The sequence below is a fragment of the Myotis myotis genome, unplaced genomic scaffold (genome assembly GCF_014108235.1).
Source record: "Myotis myotis isolate mMyoMyo1 unplaced genomic scaffold, mMyoMyo1.p scaffold_m19_p_10, whole genome shotgun sequence".
NCBI lineage: Eukaryota > Metazoa > Chordata > Mammalia > Chiroptera > Vespertilionidae > Myotis > Myotis myotis.
In genome coordinates, this window is record NW_023416314.1 from 75,940,101 (window position 1) to 75,958,727 (window position 18,627).

The window sequence follows — 18,627 nt, forward strand, 5'->3', positions numbered from 1 at the left end:
TTGCTGGTAACTTTAACCAATATTATATTTTAATAGCAGAAAAGTAAATTACTTTTTCTAGGTTCTGAAGCTATTATTTAGAAAAATCATATTTTCAAAATAAATAATTATAGTTATATATAGATAATCCTATATAATAAAAACGTAGTATGCAAATTGTCCCCTTGACCGGAGTTATTCCGGGAGTTCGACCAGGGGGCAGGCCAGCCAGGGGAAGGGAGGGAGGCCCCAGACAGCAGCTGCTAGGTACCCTACCAGTGCACAATTTTCGTGCACCAGGCCTCTAGTTTAACAATAAAATAGGTGCCTACTTAGTAATTTGGGTAACTTTATCAAATTCTAGCCACTCCTAGATTTGAGGCCTGTTTATTTATTTGTTAGTGTAACACTCTTGAAAATCCTTGTTATTACAATCCTCTAAAGATCTAACTCCTTAGCAAGTGCGTTGTTTTTTAGAGAAAATTACTGATCCCACTCCTCATAATGAAACATGACTGATAGCCAGAATTAACAACTAAAACCGGCAATATATGGTGAATGCCATTTTATAATTTAAAATGTAAAACCAAGTGATTATATTAAGGCCATCAATTTATAATGAAGTATCAAATTCTTTGAAGTTTTGCAACCAATAAGAAAACCTAATAAAGAGTGGGCCCGATATTATGATGGGATAATCTAATGGTTACAAATTCTTACTTTTAAAATATTCAACACAAAAAATCTACAACCTTTATCTACCACAAAGGATACAGATATTTCATCAGTTCTACTTATGACACCCATACTACAGATTTTTTTTTGGAACCATTAAAATAAATAAGAAAAAAGTGCTCTCTTCTTAACCGCAAAGATATGGAGTCCAAGCTTCTTATCAGGTTAATAATGATCAAGTTCAGGTTCAAGATGCCGACAGAACTTCTGTGGTGTAGTACTCATGCTTATTCCTCCTTTACTTCTTGCAGTTTGTCATAAAGGGCTGAACTGGCGTGTCTTTATGGTTCGGGAAAAATGAACCATTCAAATAATACGAATCTCCTCTTCCACCAAGATGGCAAGGTGAGCTTAGTGAGATGGGAGTGACAGAGACTTTTTAAATACCCTAAACCCTTTTGTTGATCCAGGATAAGGCGGTGGTGGCGAAATACTGTGTTTTCTGGTCAGTGCTACTGCCTGTTCATAAGAAGGTAATTCTGTGTCGTCCAGTGGAGGTGGTGATGGAAACAAGACAGCCTCCTCAGGTCTTCTGAAAATGATGGAGGGAGTCTGCCTTCCTCTTCTTACGTAGGTGGCTGAAGAACTAAACAGAGATACAGCATTTATGTCTAGAAAAGGCAGCAGTTTTAGTTTAAGGTGGCAACATTTAAAAATCCAACTGACTAATTTTATGAAAGTTGAACCTAATTTATTAATATAACAACAGGTTTCTAACAACAGAAAGAGTCTTTCTTGGTCTAGTGGAAAGATCAAGAGCTTTAAAGTCAGACATGGGTATGAAGCCAGATCCTGTCCTTTGTTAGTCATGTGACCAAAGGCAAGTTAACCTCTTTGTAAAGGGGGAATAATAATAGCTACCTCTACATAAGGACTCAAAATATGCTACTTTCCCTGGATGAAAACTTTCTCAAAGTATGGCATGAAACCAAACCCAGGTTTTGTTGAAAGGCAGCTCAACGCCAAGTCAAGGAAACCAATGCCACCGATAATCACAGCAGCTGATATCTGTCTCTCTACTTTGTCCCCCTCCCGAAGTCCTGCTGCCTGATGCGTAGGTCCCTTCTAAACAGTTCCTTCATCGCATCATTCTTCTCTGCAAAAGTCTAACCTGCAGCGTTCTTCCCATTGAATCGAGTTCTAACTCCTGTACCTCCTTTTCAAAGCCTCCCTTATTCCAGCCTCATCCTGCTTTTTATAGCTCTCTGCTCTTGCCAAGGTAGCCTCTTTAACACTCCTCAGTATGTGCAATGAGCTCTGTGCGTTCACTGGTATGGTTCCCTTCCTCACATTATGTCTTTTTCCCACTCCATTGATCTAAGCCCAACAATGAAAAAATATATATATGGCCTAGTTCTAGTCCCACCATTTTCACAAAACTTTGTCGGTTACACCAGCCAATGAAAATTGAAATGCAATATGGGTCTGATGTTTTGAACCTACCTTTTCCCTCCTCACTTGTAAACTACAAAATGATAATTGAAACATTAGTAAATGGATCTGTTTAGGCTGTGAAGCTGGCTAATCTATGCATAAATTAACCTCCTACAGTTATGGCTAACAAGATAATTAAAATTCATAGGTAATCCCCAACCTCTAGTCAATATTTACAACATCCTTCCCAACAAGAGACAGTTTAGCAGACTCAAAATTCTGTAAACTTTTCCAAACTAAGTAAGTCCATTTGCACCTTAAAACACCCTTCCCTTCAGAGGTAATAATGAGATCTGAAATTGGAGGGAAGGAGAGAAGAAAAAGACCTGTGTAAATCTAGGAACTGGATAATCAGCCCGTCAATAATTGAGAGGTGACCGAGATCATTACACGTTCACTTAGAGGGCTGAACACAATTCCTCCTCTGTCAGAAATCTGGAATGTTCTCATGGTAGGCTAGTCACTTGCCACATTCACTAGCCTGTAACGAAAAGTTCTATTTGTTTGCTTATAGGGAACAGATGCTTTATTTGAACAAATAAATTTTTCCATGTCAACTTTCAAAGCTTGAGATATAGAAACAATATAATAACTGCACCAAAACCATTAAATATCTACACAGCTATTTCTTACATACACCTCAGATGAGTGAAACCAGAAAGTATGCACCAATAACATCTCAAATAAATGGACATCATATTACACCTATTTTACTCCATAAAATAAGAAACTAAGAAATGAAAAGATCTTGTTTCCAATTTCTTGGCATGTTTTTACAGAAGAATGAGACAAACTTTTCTGACAATGATCTTATTTTTCACTCTTTTTCAAATATTTCCTCACCCTTCCCCCATTTCAGACTTGCAAAATATAGAAAGAAAACAAATAACTCTGCTGGAAGAATTTCTTAGGACAATAGATGAAATGTACTTTAGTAAGTATCTAAAAGCTAATCTCAACAAAGGAGAATATTTGGTAAACCTAGTTTGAAATGTCCCCTAAAATGCAAAGGGTCGCTGTGAGGGTTAAAGTGAGACAATAGATGTAAGAATGATCTGTGAACTGTACAGCACTATACTATACTAACATTAAGTGTAACTATTTTTTTAAAAAAGCTGACATTTGTGAACCTTCTTGTATTCTTTTGAAGGACCAGCGTTTTTTATTTTTAATTTTAATACTTGGAAATACTTTCTGTCTGTTAAATAAGGGAAATTAATAGAAGTCATACAGCATAAAAGATAGTGGCTTAAGAAAAATGAAACCAATTCTCCTTACTTTCTCTCACTGCTCAGATTTCTGCAGGATTTACAGAAGTCTGACACACTCCTTAGTCCATGCCCACAGGTCAGATGAATGCCTCAGGGAGCTTTTTGGGAATTCCAGTTTGGGGACAGAATTACAATTTATGTTGCCCCTGTCCTCTGCCCTCTTTGCTGGCATGTCTCCTGTCTGCACCCTTTCTGTGGGCATCCTTACAGGCTCAGTCCTTTGCCTTCTGTTCTTCCATCTCACTCAGAACTTGCCTATTCTCATGGCTTCAGCTTTTATCCTCCAACAGATGAATCCTAATTCTGTATTGTTGCCCTAAACTCTGACCTTAACAATACAGAAAAAAAAAATTTATTGTGATAAAATATATATAACTTAAAATTTGCTATATTAGCCATTTTTACGTATACAATTCAGCAGTATTGATTATATTCACAACGTTCTGTAATCATCACCATTATCTAATATCCATAACCTTTTCATCACCTGGTCACCATCATGCACTTGTTCACTTAATTTGAAAGTGTAAATAGGAATATATAAGCCCCAATTTTGAATAGTCTGTTTAGTATCTGGTGCTTTTAAAAATAACATTATTCTATGCTTACTCATCTATATGTATTGAGAAGATAATACAGAAGCTAATAACCTTTTATTCCTATAAGTACATTGAGGTTCTATTATGTAAACAAGTACTGCTTTTATGAATATTCATGAAACTTTATTAATGTGCTATTATCTTCAAGTGGGTAACCATTTTATTTTATTAATTTTTATTTGATTTAAAGTATCAGTAAAAATAACTGAATTTAAAAGCTATTCTTTTTCTATTTGGGTAGCCACATGGCTAGATCTGATATCACCGTGACTCAGACTAAACTATGGGACTTCTTGCCTCTGGAAAGAATGTGGGGACACTGGTATCTGCCTCCTGCTCAAGAAGGAAACATCGCCCGGCCCGTAGCGTGGTTCAGTGGTTGAACATCAACCTATAGAGGTCAGGGTTTGACTCCTGGTCAGGGCACAAGCCCAGGTTGCAGGCTCGATCCCCAGTGTGGGGTGTGCAAGAGGCAATCGATCAATAATTCTCTCTTATCATTGATGTTTCTATCTCTGTCTTCCTCTCTAAAATCAATTACAATTTTTTTTTTAAAAAAGAAGGAAACATTGAAAATTCAATCTGATATTTGGGAATCTTCTTGTATTCTTTTGAAGGACCTTAGAAACAGCATTTTGAAGTTTTTTATTTGTGTTAAATTAGGCAACCAAACAACTATCATATACCAGAGGAGACTGGGGACACATGACAACTAAATGCAATGTACTATCTTGATTGGCTCCTAGAGCAGGAGGAGGACAATCATGTAAAAATTGGTGAAATCTAAATGAGGTCTGGAATTCAGTTAATATTAATGTACCAATGTTGTTTTTTTAAACTTTTATTTATTTTAGTTTGTTAATCCTCACCCAAGGATATTTTTCCATTGATCTTTTAGAGAGAGTGGAATAGAGAAGGAAAGACAGAGAGAAACATCGAAGTGAGAGAAGCACATTGATTAGTTGCCTCCTGGACATGCCCTAACCCGGGCCCAGGCCAGGGAGGAACCAGCATCCGAGGTACGTGTCCTTGACCAGAATTAAACCCGGGATCCTTTGGTCTGCAGGCCGATGCTCTATCCACTGAGCCAAGCCGGCCAGGGCCCAATGTTGTTTTACAAATGTACTATGATAACATAAACTGTTAACAGTGAGGGGAACTGGGTGAAAGATACATGGTACTCCTTTGAACTATCTTTATCACTCTCCTGTATATCTAAAATTATTCCAAAATAAAAAGTTTATTTAAAAAACAGGCAGCCATTTTAAATCCACTTAAAAATAACAGTACAGAATGTGTAATAGTGAGTTAAATATTTTCATTTGGTACTTACCCTGGATGTCCTTGCCGGTTACACTTAGTGATACAAAGATAGTAACCAAGTAATCCAAAAATAACCAAAAATACTCCAGCAGCAATTAGTCCAGTCAGAAGGCCCAAAACGTCAATTTTCTCTCTGTTTCCACCTTAAGAAAAATCATTAAAATAACGTAAATATAACAACTGAAAAGCCCTACCTGTGGTTTCCATAAATTTAACTCTGGGTCTAAGCACAATATTAAGCATCAAATAATATTAATTTTTAAAAAATCTTTGTGCTAAACATATGACCTACAGAATTTTAAACAGCCCTAACCGGTTTGGCTCAATGGATAGAGCGTCGGCCTGCAGACTCAAAGGTCCCAGGTTCGATTCCGGTCAAGGGCATGTACCTTGGTTGCGGGCACACACCCAGTAGGGAGTGTGCAGGAGGCAGCTGATAGATATTTCTAACTCTCTATCCCTCTCCCTTCCTCTCTGTAAAAAATCAATAAAATATATTTTAAAAAATAATAATTTTAAACACTTCCTGAAAGCCCTAGTTATGGTTTTGTTTCTTTTAAATAAGTCATATTAAATGAATAATATTCAAGACTAAGCGGGATAAACTTAAACTTTGTTCCACTAGGCACACTTTGATAGTAACTACTAAGATTAATGTATTGAGCAACTCCAGTGTAGCTGTGTAATATAATCTCCCTATAAGCTTGGGCCCTATGCAAGAGGAATGAAAGAACAGCTGGCAAAAAACCTACCTAAAAGTCAACTAGAGGTGATCAATATAGATAAAAGACAGGATGGTCCCTCTCTAGAAGTTACTTCATACTACCTAACAATCTTAACTTACCTAGTAACATATGATTTCCATTCACTTGTAATGGTAAAAAAAAAAAAGACAAAACAATTAAAACAGTTTACTACTTTAAAGCAATGGAGTACAACTTTTATTCTGTGCAAGTCTTGACTTAGCTGAGCTGTTTAAAGCAGCTTTAAACCTATTATCTCATTTCCCGAGTATCTCACCAAACTTGATTTTCATTGTATAAATAGATGAATGGGGCCTTTTCTATCTTAGATAGCCCAGTGTATAACTGAGAAAATTTCCTTGAATTTACAAGGTAAGCATGTTGAGCAACAACCAAACTCAAATAATGAAACTAAATGTATTATAAAAGAAAGGGTGTGGGAAAGACATTATTTAATCAATTCTTGTCTTACCTGATATTGTGGTTGGTCCTTTAATTGAATAGTCCTGCCAAAATGCCAGCTAAGAGAAAGATAAATTTTCCAAGTTAATTTCATTTCATTGTCATTTTATTTGGTCCCAATGACCTAGACTAGGGATGGTAAGTTTTTGGCATGTACCACAGGTAAGATACCAGTTCATTCAAGCTAAAGGGTGTGACTCACTTTAATTAAAGCACTACCATGCACTACTGTTTCTCCCAACTCTGGAATGGTCAGGGGATCATTGCCAGTGCCACCTCTCTACCACTGTACCCTGCTATTCTCCCTTCACCTGCCCAGAGCTCCCACGCAGGCATCAGGGAAACTATTGCATTGCAGAGTTGGTGCAAGTGCCAAAGGTAGAAGCTGAGGCAGGAGACTAATTTTTGAAAAGGAGTCTGAATTTTTCTATGCTAAGTGGGACCTCGGTTTGCTAGATTTTATTGAAAGGTATTTATTGATTTAGAAAGACATCCCCAAGGCTGTTTAAGTTCAGTGTTACTTGAGAGAATGGGAGAGATTTTAAGGAACCGTGATAAAATTATAAAACGGGTTTGTGAAAAACAATATAATCTCAACAGGCACCCTTACAAAGTGTAGACTTTGTTTTCCTTCTCTAATACAAGCAGCAGATGTTAGCGCGGAGGCTGGGCACAGTTTTTTGGGAAAAAAAACTACGTTCCATTAAAACCTGCATTTGAAGGATACCAAGCGAGGTTCTTATTGACCAAAGAGTAAAATGGCACTTTTGAGGAAGGGAAAAAGGAGCTGGGGTTATTTAATCTACAAAAGTAAAGAATTTGGGTCATTTAACATTCTTCAAGAATATGCCAGATTATAACAAGGCCAGTGCTGTCTCTGTTTTGTGCCTTTACAAGATGAACAGACGGGATTTCATTATATTTTAAGGGAGAATGTCTCAAAGTCTCTCCCTTACATTTACAGTGATGCCACACAACCGACTCCTGAGTGCGGGGACTGTGTATTTTGTATCTTCAGGCTCTAGCAGAGCACTTGGCACATAGCAGATTGCCAATACCTGAACTATAAATACAGTCATCCAAAAGGTGAGGCCACCGTCCGAAAACACTGCTCAGAGTCTTGGGTTAAAGCCTGTGTCAGAGAGCTAACTCAACTTATATCCTGAAGTTTAGTTCACTGCGTCATGATTGTTTTTGAAGATAATAAACATTAAGCACACAAAATTACAGCATAACCAATCATTTGCTGATTACTATAAGCCCAGTTAATTAAGTATAAAGCCAAGTCTAAAGTAAAAGCTAATTCGCTTTTAAAGAAAGTAGAAAAGAGATGACAGAGATAGAATCCTAATTGTATTTAAAGCATTAAATCTCTAATGACTGCAAGGGCCATTTTCTTAGGTACGAGTTATTAAATTTCCAGACAATTAACATCATTAACCAAATTACCGTTTTATCTTCATCCACAAAAATCTCTCTGGCTTCCTCATAATTGCAGAGCTCTTCGATGCACTCTCTTTCTAGGTCACCTGGAGTGAGGAGCTCCAAATCAAATCTATTATATAGCAGGTGTCTATGAATGAAAGAGTTTGCTTCTTCTTTTGATGTAAATACTAGTGAAGAAACAGAAAGATGTCAAATACTGATAACAATAAGAAAGAAAATTCCTATTTAAATTGTGAGAAGAGTGAAGAGTTCTCTTGATGTAGTTAAGTTACACCAAGCTTTCTTGTGTGGTTTTCAAAGCTGACAAAAAGAAATATCAGTAAAAATAATTCTATCAGTTGAAGCAATTCGTAGATATAGTCTAGTGTTACTCGACTTGACATGGGTTTAAAATACTAAACCAATAATGCAGTACCTCAAAACCTGCCTAACTTAACTGTAACTACATGAAATCTAATTTCAGAAAGGAGAATATTAGAAATCTGCTTCTGTATTGCTACTTCTCAGATTCACCCAGATCTTCACATTTTATTGACTAGAAAGCGGTGCCAAATTTCTCATTGTCGGTCTTCTGTTCGACAAGGTTATCTGAGTTATAAAAATATCCCTACCCTCCTGAATGGCACTCAATAAGGCTACTTTCAACTTGAAAGGAATACAAAAGAGAGAGGCGTAAACGTGTTTTATTGTTCCTGAAGTGATGTTTATGCCAGTACAAATCCTCACCCAGAGGCTATTTGCCACTTCCCTGAGTGTGAAAGTTCCAATTCGGTCAGTGCCTTATCAAACTTTTCCCTGCCTCCCTCACAGTCTTAGGAGAAATGCTGCTTTTTATTGTTTGGGTTCTAAGTAACCCTGAAAGTGCTTATAATTGAAAGAAGCAAACTTCCTTGCTCTGGATCATCCTGAACTTCCGCGAGAGATTCTATTTTCCCTCTGGTCTTTGCATTTTGGATCTGCCTCCTCAGAGTCTCTATCCGTCTCCATTTCTCCTGCCTTAGACCATTCAAAGAGTCCCTCTGTGCATTTCAGACCCACCAGTCCAAACATTTCATTCTCGTTCTCTCTCCAGTCTCCACATGTTTTTTAAATAAATTCCTTGTAAGTCACTGACCTTTATCAGAATTTAGCTGTAGGTTTTCCTAGTTACTTTTCATATTTCCATTTATTATATACCTTTTCATATGTCTTATTTGCATATAGAGAGCACTGGCTTCTGTGCCATACAACTCTCCTAAGACAGAGTTACTGCTACACACTTTCCTCTACTCTGCAGGTCTCTGTTACTACCTTCTGAGTTTATGGTCACTTCCTGTTTACACCCTGCCTCCCAGATCAATGAAGAGGCCCTCCAGGGCAAGGATTACAGCCTTTCATTTCTACATCTCCAGTACACAGCATAGGGCCTGGCGCAGAGTCTGTGTTAACAAAATGGTTAATAACTGAACAAGCTGGCTTTTTAAACATAGAGGATTCCTCTTTTACATTTCCCACAGATATTGCCAGCCTTTTGCACTCAAGTATGATCTCTAAATTCCTTCCAGAGTTTGTGATACTATTTTCGAGAGTGTCTTTTTGTCTGTTACTGTGTGCATAGATGAATACATTCACAAGGATTCTGGGGATCAGCATCTGGTCCCACTGAGAATGGATCATCAACATATATGAGTGAACTTACATACATGGTACAACTTGGGAGATACCAAGAAGGATCTCCTTCCAAAATCTGTCCTTTTACCATGAGCTAGCCTATCCAATTGCCTAGAATTCTGTCATCAAGGGTTCAATTCCTCTGGATTAAGATAATTGCCCTATCTTAAAACCCAATCTCTCTCTCTCTCTCTCTCTCTCTCTCTCTCTCTCTCTCTCTCTCTCTCCTAGAAGGTTTAACACACTAAGCTGTATTAATCATTAATAAGTCATCCAGGAGTATTAGTGTAACAGATCCTTCCCAAATGAAAATGAGCTGAGTAGGATCTGATGAGAAGGGAAGGGATAAGGGACAGGAATGTGTGGGGAAGTAGATCCAAAGTACTAGCGCTGGGTAGGGAAGCAGGGAGAAGGATGATGAGAGCCAAAGCCTTTTCCCCCCCGCTTTTCTGTTGTTTTTTTTTTTTTTTCTTCTTCTTTGTTAGGCCCTTAAAACATGGGCAGGAACCAGTCTATTTATGACCTGGAACCCACGAGGTGTGAAAATATAGGTTAGTAAGCCCCAAACCTAATCTCACAACCATCCGACTACATCCAGAGATTTGAAAAATCAAAAAGGACCTCAGATCATTCCACTCCTCACCCCCATGACTTTACAGATGAAGAAATTCAAGCCAAAAGGCATCAGGTGACTTGCCTAGGGTCTCAACAAGTCCAGACCAGATCTTGGACTCTATCTTTCCAGGAAGAACAACTCATTATGCTAATTATAATTACCACATAGCCTTATGTAAACAAAGAAAAGAAAAGAAAAGAAAAGAAAAGAAAAGAAAAGAAAAGAAAAGAAAAGAAAAGAAAACTGGCACTCACTGATTTTAGAAGTTGAAATAGGTTCTCCATTCAGGTTAACCACAAAGCAGATCTTGTGTGTGTGTGTGTGTGTGTGTGTGTGTGTGTGTGTGTGTGTGTGTGTTTAATCAAAAGTAACTCAAAATCAGTTTGTATCCATTGCACTTAAACCACAACATTACCAAATAAACCAAAAATTAAACTAAAGAATATTTCAGTGTTCCTATGATTGACGAGGGCGTGTAATTTCAAATACTATGCTTCCTAATTTGAGATCTATAATAGGCGGCTTGGGGTTGCAAGAGGGTTTTCTGGGAAACCGAAGCCACGCTCACCTTCTTCCCCCGCATGCCCAGACTCCTCTGGACCTCTCGCACAAAGAGGAAACGCGATGGTAGCTGCGGGCAGCTGGCTGAGTAGAATCAGGAGCGTAAACATAGTCCAGCAACGGTCAAACAAACTAGAACAGAAACAAACAGAAAGACACGTCAAAAAAGCCCCTGGCTCAGCATTGAGTTTCTGTAGGACCTGAGTCACGGGCCTGTTGTGCTCAGAGCCACGGGACAATTGTGCCCCGCGCGCGGTTTCGGTCACCCGGGTCCAATCCGCGCCCTGACAGCGGCCGCGAAAGTGCCTGGGGACAAACGCCGCGCCCCGAACCCGGCCGACGCCCGACCCGGCACCTGCCGCCACGGGCGACCCTCTGCCTCGAATTGCAATCGGACCCGATCTGCGGAGTGGCCGCTCCGAGAAACCCATCCCCCGCCAGGGCCAGCGCGGGGCAGCGCACCTGCAGCTCCGGGCGCATGTTCCCGCAGCTCCCGGGCCGCAGCCGCGTCGTAGGGTGGTGTCTGCGGCCGCCAGACCCTCCGTCTCTGCTCCCCGCCAAATCTCGGCCACGCTCTCTGCAGGACGGGGTGGCCCCCGCGCTCGGGCCACGGAAGCGCCTGGGGTCCGCGAAGGAGTGCCCTGACCGGCACCGGGGCGCGCGCGACGGAACTTCCTGCCTGGATCCCGGGAGGCCGCGCAGCTGATCGGTGGGAAAGGGAGGCGGCGGCTACCTGGGGAGCACCTGGCGGCGCCGCCCCGCCCCGCCCCCGGGGCCCGCCTACCTGCGGCGGGCGGCCAATGCGCGGGCGTCTCCCGGAGCTCGCGCTGCGCTTTCTTAGGCAAGAACCTCCCTCCTGAGCCCTAGGCGAGCCCGGCCTCTGGCCTCCGGTTCTGGCCCCGCCTAAGCGCGAGGGTAGCTGGTTTATCTGGGTTCTAGACCCGGCTTATTCTGCGACTTCAGGAGGGGGTTCTCTGTGCTCAGCGGAGCGTCCTCGGGTCGTCCGGAGGTTTTCGGGTTTGGGCCCCACTAAGCTGCGGGGGGGTCTTGTGGTTCCCTTAACTCAACATTCCTAAAAGGGTGATCTGGGAAGGAGAGCAACATATGCATCAGAGAAAAGTCACTTTAGTAATAATATGAAATGGGAAGTGACATTAAAGTTATTCGGTGGCATTGGTTCTCAAACTCGCCGGATCTGGGACGTCTCCAAGATCTTTTCAAGGAATCTCCGAGATCAAAACCATTTCCATTAGGATAATAAGACAATTTGCCTTTTTCATTTTCTTAATTGATAAAATTAAACTTAATTTTATTTTGCAAAAATCTACAAATACGTATTCTAGATCTGGTTTATCTTCAAACCACGTGTTCGTTTTTTGACAAACATGCCAGTTTATTTGGCATGCCAAACTTCAATTTTTACTAACATTAATATTTTTTTATTTTTTTATTTATTTTTATTTTTTTTAAATTAAATCTTTATTGTTCAGATTATTACATTTGTTCCTCTTTCCCCCCCCCCCCATAACTCCCCTCCTCCCAGTTCCCGCCACACCATCCGCCCTCACTCCCCACCCACTGTCCTCATCCATAGGTGCACGATTTTTGTCCAGTCTCTTCCCGCATCTCCCACACCCCTTTCCCCCCCAAGAATAGTCAGTCCATTCCCTTTCTATGTCCCTGATTCTATTATGATCACCAGATTATTTGTTCACTTGATTCTTCGATTCACTTGTTGATAGATGCATGTTTGTTGTTCATAATTTGTATCTTTACCTTTTTCTTCTTCTTCCTCTTCTTAAAGGATACCTTTCAGCTTTTCATATAATCCTGGTTTGGTGGTGATGAACTCCTTTAGCTTTTCCTTATCTGTGAAGCTCTTTATCTGACCTTCAGTTCCGAATGATAGCTTTGCTGGATAAAGTAATTTTGGTTGTAGGTTCTTGGTATTCATCACTTTGAATATTTCTTGCCATTCCCTTCTGGCCTGCAAAGTTTCTGTTGAGAAATCAGCTGACAGTCGTATGGTAACTGAGTTTCTTTCTCTTGCTGCTTTTAGGATTTTCTCTTTGTCTTTTGCTCTTGGCATTTTAATTATGATGTGTCTTGGTGTGGTCCTCTTTGGATTCCTTTTGTTTGGGGTTCTCTGCGCTTCCTGGACCTGTAAGTCTATTTCTTTCACCAGGTAAGGGAAGTTTTCTGTCATTATTTCTTCAAATAGGTTTTCAATATCTTGCTCTCTCTCATCTTCTGGCAACCCTATAATTCTGATGTTGGTACGCTTGAAGCTGTCCCAGAGGCTCCTTACACTATCTTCATATTTTCGGATTCTTTTTTCATTTTGCTTTTCCAGTTGGGTGGTTTTTTTTTTGCTTCTTCGCATTTCAAATCTTTGCCTTGATTCTTGCGCTCCTCTGGTCTGCTGTTGGGAGTCTGTATAGTATTCGTTATTTCAGTCCGTGTATGCTTAATTTCTAGTTGGTTCTTTATCATAACATCGAGGGTCTCATTAGATTTCTTGTAGATCTCATTAAGTTTATCGGCAGCTTCTAGACAGTTCTTGAGAGACCTTAAAAGTGTGGTTCTGGCCGAAACCGGTTTGGCTCAGTGGATAGAGCGTCGGCCTGCGGACTGAAGGGTCCCAGGTTCGATTCCGGTCAAGGGCATGTACCTGGGTTGCGGGCACATCCCCGGTGGGGGAATGTGCAGGAGGCGGCTGGTCAATGTTTCTCTCTCATCGATGTTTCTGACTCTCTATCTCTCTCCCTTCCTCTCTGTAAAAAATCAATAAAATATATTAAAAAAAAAAAAAAGTGTGGTTCTGAACTCTATATCTTCCATTGACAATTTTGTCCTGTTTCTTTGTCTCCGCATTTTTTTTTTAATGCTTTCTTGGTGCACCCCCTAGTGGTCTTTGTGTGCAGTCTTGTTGTAGTTAAGCCTTGATTGTTGTAGTTAATACTGGGGGGATTTGACCTTCAGGCCAACTGGGTGTGAGAGTCCTAACATTAATATTCATTGAGCGGAAAGAAAAACTCCATTGCTTGATTTTGGTAATTAGCAGTATAATTAAAAACTTGTAATTGCTTTTAAGATAAACACTTTGAAGGACATTTAATAAATCTTGGTTTTGCTCTTCAAAGGAGCCACTATACCAAAGCATTTACCTGGATCTATCAAGTTCCTGCTGATAGAATATTACTTCCAACCTATTTATTAGCTTTTCTTCCTGTAGTCCAATATATGCTTCCCTCCCTCCACTGAATGAAAGTACAGAAAAAGGCAATTTATTTCTTCTTCCCTCCCCACTCCTAGAATCATGACAAAAGGAAAACATTCCCCTACAAATTTGTGTCCAACAGCACTTCCCCCAGTGACTCCTTCCAGTTCATTTTCATTCTCTTATGAATGTACAGTGGAAATTTCCAGAGACCATTTGATGTGTAATGATGTCATCACTCTGCTGACTAATAGAATGCCTGCCTGCATGTGTATTCTTGTGTTTTCTAGTATTTTCTATGGTAGTTGATGTAAGGATCAATATGTATATATTTATAAATAATAGAAATTTATAAAGATTCATAAAATGTTTTATCTCAGTATTTCTGTAATTTTATTAGCTAACCTTGGTATTATCTGTCAGGATAGCTATAACCTCATTATCCTCAAATAAATGGTTATGTTGAAATCTTGAACTTGTCTTTGAGTCTATAGAGAAACAACAAAAAGTAAGTACTCGTCGTTGCCTTAATTTGAAATAATATTTTGAAATTCTCTATTTTAATATGTAATAGAAATACCGTTAGATGGCATTCACATAAGTGAAAGCTCTTTGGGGCCCTTGTTAATGTTAAAGATTATATAAAGTTCCCAAGATAAAAGAGTTTGAGAACTGCCGCCATAAGTAATGAAGGCAGCAGGTGGACAAAGGACCTCTGGCAGGTGATTTTCTCATCCTTCTTTGTCCAAACAACATGCTTAGCAATTCTTTGGAACATCACTTAAGGTTCCATGCTTTGGCTTGGCACTTGCTGGAAGCCAAAGGAAACATTCTCCCCGACCCCTTCTAATCTTTGGTTAAGTCAATTTCCACTAAATTTTCTTTTTTTCTCCCCACAAAGGCTACTATTGTCAATTTTATCTTAATGTTTTAGAATCAACTGTATTCTTCTTTAATCTTCTACAGAATATTTGTTTTCACTGATTCCTTATACCAGGGGTGGGGAACATCCGGCCTGCGGGCCGTATAAGGCCTGCAAAATCATTCGGTCTGGCCCTGCCAAGGCATTAGGGGTGAGTTAATTAAATATTTGACCAAATATAGCAGGCTAATTTTTAAGTTGATAATTTTGTATGGCTCATGAATGATGTTAAAATTATCCAAATGCGCCCTAACTGATTTGGCTCAGTGGATAGAGCGTCGGCCTGCGGACTAAAGGGTCCCAGGTTCCATTCTGGTCAAGGGCATGTACCTTGGTTGCAGGCACATCCCCAGTAGGGGGTGTGCAGGAGACAGCTGAGCGATGTTTCTCTCTCATCGATGTTTCTAACTCTCTATCCCTCTCCCTTCCTCTCTGTAAAAAATCAATAAAATATATTTTTAAAAAATATATCCAAATGGTCCTTGGCAGAAAAAAGATTCCTCACCCCTGCTTTACAAGTTCCAACTCCTATTCGCCTTGTTCTCTATCCTGGTCCTATCATAGATCCTTCTTCTTTCACTCTTCAGTTCTTTTTTTTTTTTTTAAATATATTTTATTGATTTTTTACAGAGAGGAAGGGAGAGAGATAGAGAGTTAGAAACATCGATGGGAGAGAAACATCGACCAGCCGCCTCCTGCACATCTCCCACTGGGGATGTGCCCGCAGCCCAGGTACATGCCTTTGACCGGAATCGAACCTGGGACCCCTCAGTCCGCAGGCCGATGCTCTATCCACTGAGCCAAACCGGTTTCGGCCACTCTTCAGTTCTTTTATTGTCCTTAAGCAAATGGGATCAAACTAAAGAGGCTAGAAATGATTTCTTGTTGGTTGACATACAATAACAAAAAAATGTCTTCATTAGAATACCCATTCTTCTATTAATTCACTCGTTTAGCCAAACCACAACACTAACATCTAAGGATGGAGAGATCATCACTGTCCATATTTTGGAGAAGAATGTAATCTAAGATCTGTATCTAAGAATGTGGGCCTATAAAGTTCTTATCAAGAGCAAGAACTGACTTATTCAGCTTTATATTCTACACAGTACCCAGCAGAGTGCCTTTTATGTTGTTTGTGCTCAGTCTATATTTTTGGGTGGAAGCAATTTATTTCCAGGTAGGAAAAGTACTTCACGCTATTTTGAGAGTGGCAAATGGTCAGATGCTTCATGCTGTGGAATCAGCAGATGTGAACTTTAATTACATTCCTTGGCAGAAGGCATCCACCCACATATCTGGATATTTGGACCAAAATAAATGAGGCTTTGTGTTCAAGTGAAATATCACTTTATAGCCTGAGAGGGGAGGTGGATATAGAAATGAGTCTGTTTCTCAGTAGTGAAGTACATCCCTGAATGTTTACCTGTAATATTGGATCCTACAGAATATTATAGCATTTGGCAATATGCACATAAACTTCAGCCACTATGGAACTGCAAGATATTTTGAGAGTAGACAGCAAAGAGAAAAGAGTGTAGTCAGAAACAACATTGTCCAAGATTGTTGATTTCTTCTATTTACTTGCAGTATTTATTTTCTAATTTTGTACCATTTGCTTGTTTTTTTTTTAATTTTTTTATTATTTTATTTTTTTTTATTGATTTTCCACAGAGAGGAAGGGGGAGAGATAGAGAGTCAGAAACATCGATGAGAGAGAAACATCGACCAGCTGCCTCCTGCACACTCCCCCACTGGGGACGTGCCCGCAACCCAGGCACATGCCCCTGACCGGAATCGAACCTGGGACCTTTCAGTTCGCAGGCCGACGCTCCATCCACTGAGCCAAACCGGCTTCGGCAAAATTTTTTAAAATAATTTTTATTTCTTGAAGTATTACAAAGGGTATTACATATGTCTCCTCCCCCCACCCCCCCTTAACATTCCCCCGACCTCCCCTAACCCCTAGTGTCTTGTGTCCATTGGTTATTCTTATATACATGCATATAAGTCCTTCGGTTGATCTCTTAACCCACCCCCCCAAACCCTCCCCAGGCTTCCCACTGTAGTTTGACAGTCTGTTCAATGCTGCTCTGCCTCTGCCATTTGCTTGTTAAAGTCATAGTATTCTTATGCCTTTCTTCCAAAGCATTTCAAGTGCTCTTATTCTGGCCATCTGTGGAGTTGGGCCAGATATTATGATTCTTACTTTACAGAGAGAGAGCGTGAAATAAAAAGTCTTGGATGGTCATTGGCCAAGTAGTAGCCTGGCTCTTGACTCTTTCCAGTACTTTTTTTTTTTTTTTTGAGTTATTACAAAGCAATGGAGGGTACTAGGTGAAGAATTATTTAATTTAAAAAAAGAAATAAGAAGAAAAAAAACAGAGCAATGAGATTAAAATATGTGGATTGAAGTGATAATGCATCATTGAGTTTGAGCACATACCCGCCCACTTACCTGTGTGAATTCAAGAATGAAATGGAAACCTGCTTTACTTTTCATGCTCACTGTGGGCATGAGGGTTGACTCAAGGGCTGTGACAGGAAATGCTAAGATTGTGGCCATGAAGCTCTTACAGCATGAGATCGCATTCACATCCTTAAAGACACAGTGATGACTCTACCATTCAACTCCTCAGAACAGGAGATGCAACTTTCCTGAACTTGATATTTCTGTGACATGTTAGCCTTGACATTTCAACATCAATTGTTCAAAATTTTAATTCATCCTAGTAAAATCAGCAGGTGGAAAAGGAAAGACTCCTCGTGTTCAAGGGTGATTATATACTCGTCTGCAGGTATTTTCAGATTCAACAAATAGGTAAAGGGGTTAAAGAGTTTATTTTAAACATTTGGTTAAAGTCCACTAAAGGAATTTTTGACTAGAGTTCATATTTACTTATCTAATTTAAGAACAGTGACTGTTAATAACAAAGCAAATAATATCAAGAACATGCCCTAACTGGTTTGGCTCAGTGGATAGAGCATCGGCCTGCGGACTCAAGGGTCCCGGGTTCGATTCTGGTCAAGGGCATGTACCTTGGTTGCAGGCACATCCTCAGTGGGGAGTGTGCCGGAGGCAGCTGATCGATGTTTCTAACTCTCTATCCCTCTCCCTTCCTCTCTGTAAAAAATCAATAAAATATATTAAAAAAAAAAAAGAACAGTGTGAGGGGTCATCTGGTTTCACGTGACACTGTGAGTAATAATAACTACGTGTCATGCTTTTAAAAATGAGTAATCCTTAAAATCCTTACGGAGCAATAAGAATCACCGTAGTTCTGAGATGCCCACAGGGGCCTTTGACAGGGACTTGTGTCACAATTGGTCACAAAACTCTCACTCTTTGTTCGGGCCTTGGCATTTTTACAACTATAATTAATTATTTGACTCATAGACTGATTTTATCATCATAGACTTACTGTCTGATTGCCACACATTATTTTGGCCTCTATTTTGGAAACTCGTGTTCAGGTGTTCTAAGAAAACACAGAATCATTTTCATACATAAGTTTATTTGGCATCAATTGCAAAACCATACTTTCTATCCACAACATGAGAAAAGGGGGTTTAAAAAATCATGCATTTTGTTAATTCTGCGTGGAAGAAGGATAATAACACAGTGTTGATATTACTGATATGATTAAAGTCGCACATTACGTGGGA

General features: G+C 39.8%; 1 protein-coding gene across 2 annotated transcripts; it reads right to left on the minus strand.

Annotated features, from left to right (window-relative positions):
• On the minus strand, window positions 1-11,543 carry PRRG4 (proline rich and Gla domain 4). Of its 2 annotated transcripts, none has more exons than XM_036326313.1 (6): window positions 11,282-11,542; window positions 10,827-10,951; window positions 7,996-8,159; window positions 6,557-6,605; window positions 5,352-5,484; window positions 1-1,300 (listed from the first exon to the last, which is right to left on the minus strand). In XM_036326313.1, exons 2-6 carry the CDS (start codon window positions 10,927-10,929, stop codon window positions 1,066-1,068), a joined length of 684 nt encoding a protein of 227 aa, XP_036182206.1. In that variant the 5' UTR covers window positions 10,930-10,951; window positions 11,282-11,542; the 3' UTR covers window positions 1-1,065. The 2 variants fall into 2 exon arrangements, with proteins under 2 accessions (XP_036182206.1, XP_036182207.1); XM_036326314.1 differs by lacking the exon at window positions 1-1,300 and adding an exon at window positions 1,322-2,629 and having other exon boundaries at window positions 11,282-11,543.
• Window positions 11,544-18,627: the final 7,084 nt, after the last annotated feature.